The 1,604-nt window shown below is 24.5% G+C and overlaps 2 protein-coding genes across 2 annotated transcripts, besides 1 other annotated feature; both read right to left on the bottom strand.

Annotated features, from left to right (window-relative positions):
* Positions 1 to 54: 54 nt before the first annotated feature.
* On the bottom strand, positions 55 to 662 carry EDI_336930 (uncharacterized protein; the record flags this gene model as incomplete). The annotated part of the gene is made up of 2 exons (XM_001734694.1): positions 55 to 65; positions 128 to 662. The coding sequence occupies 2 exons, from the start codon at positions 660 to 662 to the stop codon at positions 55 to 57; spliced, it is 546 nt and encodes a 181-aa protein (XP_001734746.1).
* A 33-nt stretch (positions 663 to 695) lies between these two features.
* Positions 696 to 786: a sequence feature (AT_rich).
* Positions 787 to 924: 138 nt separating this feature from the next.
* EDI_336920 (uncharacterized protein) lies at positions 925 to 1,404 on the bottom strand (the record flags this gene model as incomplete). Its single annotated transcript, XM_001734693.1, has 1 exon — positions 925 to 1,404. One exon carries the CDS (start codon positions 1,402 to 1,404, stop codon positions 925 to 927), a length of 480 nt encoding a protein of 159 aa, XP_001734745.1.
* Between the last annotated feature and the right edge of the window lie 200 nt (positions 1,405 to 1,604).

Raw genomic sequence — 1,604 nt, 5'->3', positions numbered from 1 at the left:
TTAACTTTAATAATACATTTTCTTTCTATTGTAAGTATAGTATTGTCATATAATTCAAGTTGATTCTTAATAACTAAATGACTTCCTTCTTTAAAGTAAATTGATGAATTTTCATATCCTATTAAACTGTCAAAGATAATTACTTCACTCTCATTTCCATTAATAAATAACCCATTTGATTTTAATACAACTTTTCCTTGTTTAACATTAAAATGTCCTTTATTGTTAATTTCAAGTGTTGAATTCTCTTCAATAATAACATTTCCTTTCACTTCTAATCTTCCTTTAACAACAACTTTACTTTGTTTAATTTCTATTTGTGGAATTTCTACTACACTATCTCTTTCAATAATAAATTGATTTTTAATAATACTATAGTTCATTAAAATAACATGAATATTAGGTTCTACAATTATTTTTTGTTGAATGGTAATGTCTTTGTCTATTTCAATTGTACAATTCTTTGATATTTTAATTTGGTCAATTCCTTTCATTAACTTATCACATTCTCCAGTAATATGAAAATCTTTATTAATCTCTAAAAATTGACAATTCTCTCCTGTAAACCCTTCATTACAATTAATTGAAATTGGTTGACATGAAATCTCATTAGCATTGACATGAGTTTTTATCCAAAAGAAGAAGAAGATAATGAAAATCATGTGTTACTTAAATCTTTTAAGTTCATCTCGAAGTATTAAAAGAATTTCTTATTTTTGTTATTTTTTATTTCTTTATTAAATTATACTTTCTAATAAAAGTAATTAATTATTATGAAATTATAATCAAAACACAAAAAAGAAATTGATTTTTTTGTGGTTTTTTAAAAGACTTCAATGAAATGAACAAAATAAAAACAGTTGATGAAAAGAAACCCAATTGAAGCAATAACAACCACAATTTGATGAAAAGCTTAAACTTTTTTTAATTTTCGTCAATTTCTGGGTCAACTCCACGCTTGTTTTCACATGTTTTCATTTTTTGTGGAATACCTTCTCCTTCTTTAAAATTATCATATTTAATATCAATTCTGTGTTCAAGATTTAAATATCTAATTAAACGTCCTTGTTGTGGTACTGATAATTTGCCAACAAGTTTATATAACGTTCTCATTAATTCAACTCTAGTCTTTCTTACTTTTCTCAAATTTTCATTTTGAACTTGGATTTTATTTCTTAATGTTTTTGTTTCATCGTGGCTTGTAAATACTGCCATATCTGCCATATCATGTTCGTTTTCACGTACTAACGCTCTTTCAGTATCATCTAATTTTTTTAAACTATTTTCTAATGCTTGTGCTTTAGTCATAATTGCCTTAACTTGTTTTCTGCATTGTTCTCCTCTACAAGCATCAATTGGGCTAACTACATCATATCCTCCAAATGTACTTACCATAGCATACATCTATTTTGTCAGTTTATTTCATTTTTTAATTAAAATCTTTTTTCCTTTCTTTTCATTTTAGATTTTCTTTTATTTTCAATAAAAATAAAAGTCAATATCTACTTTATAATTTAAAATACTTATTCAAAACAAACTTGTCCATTTGAGAAAGCAATCAGTAATACGAGTAATAATACACTCATTGTTGATAATATAAAATA

Source organism: Entamoeba dispar, genomic scaffold (assembly GCF_000209125.1).
Source record: "Entamoeba dispar SAW760 scf_1105229458469 genomic scaffold, whole genome shotgun sequence".
Lineage (NCBI taxonomy): Eukaryota > Evosea > Mastigamoebida > Endamoebidae > Entamoeba > Entamoeba dispar.
The sequence above is the reverse complement of the archived record's forward strand: the minus strand, read 5'-3'. Positions and strand labels throughout refer to the sequence as shown.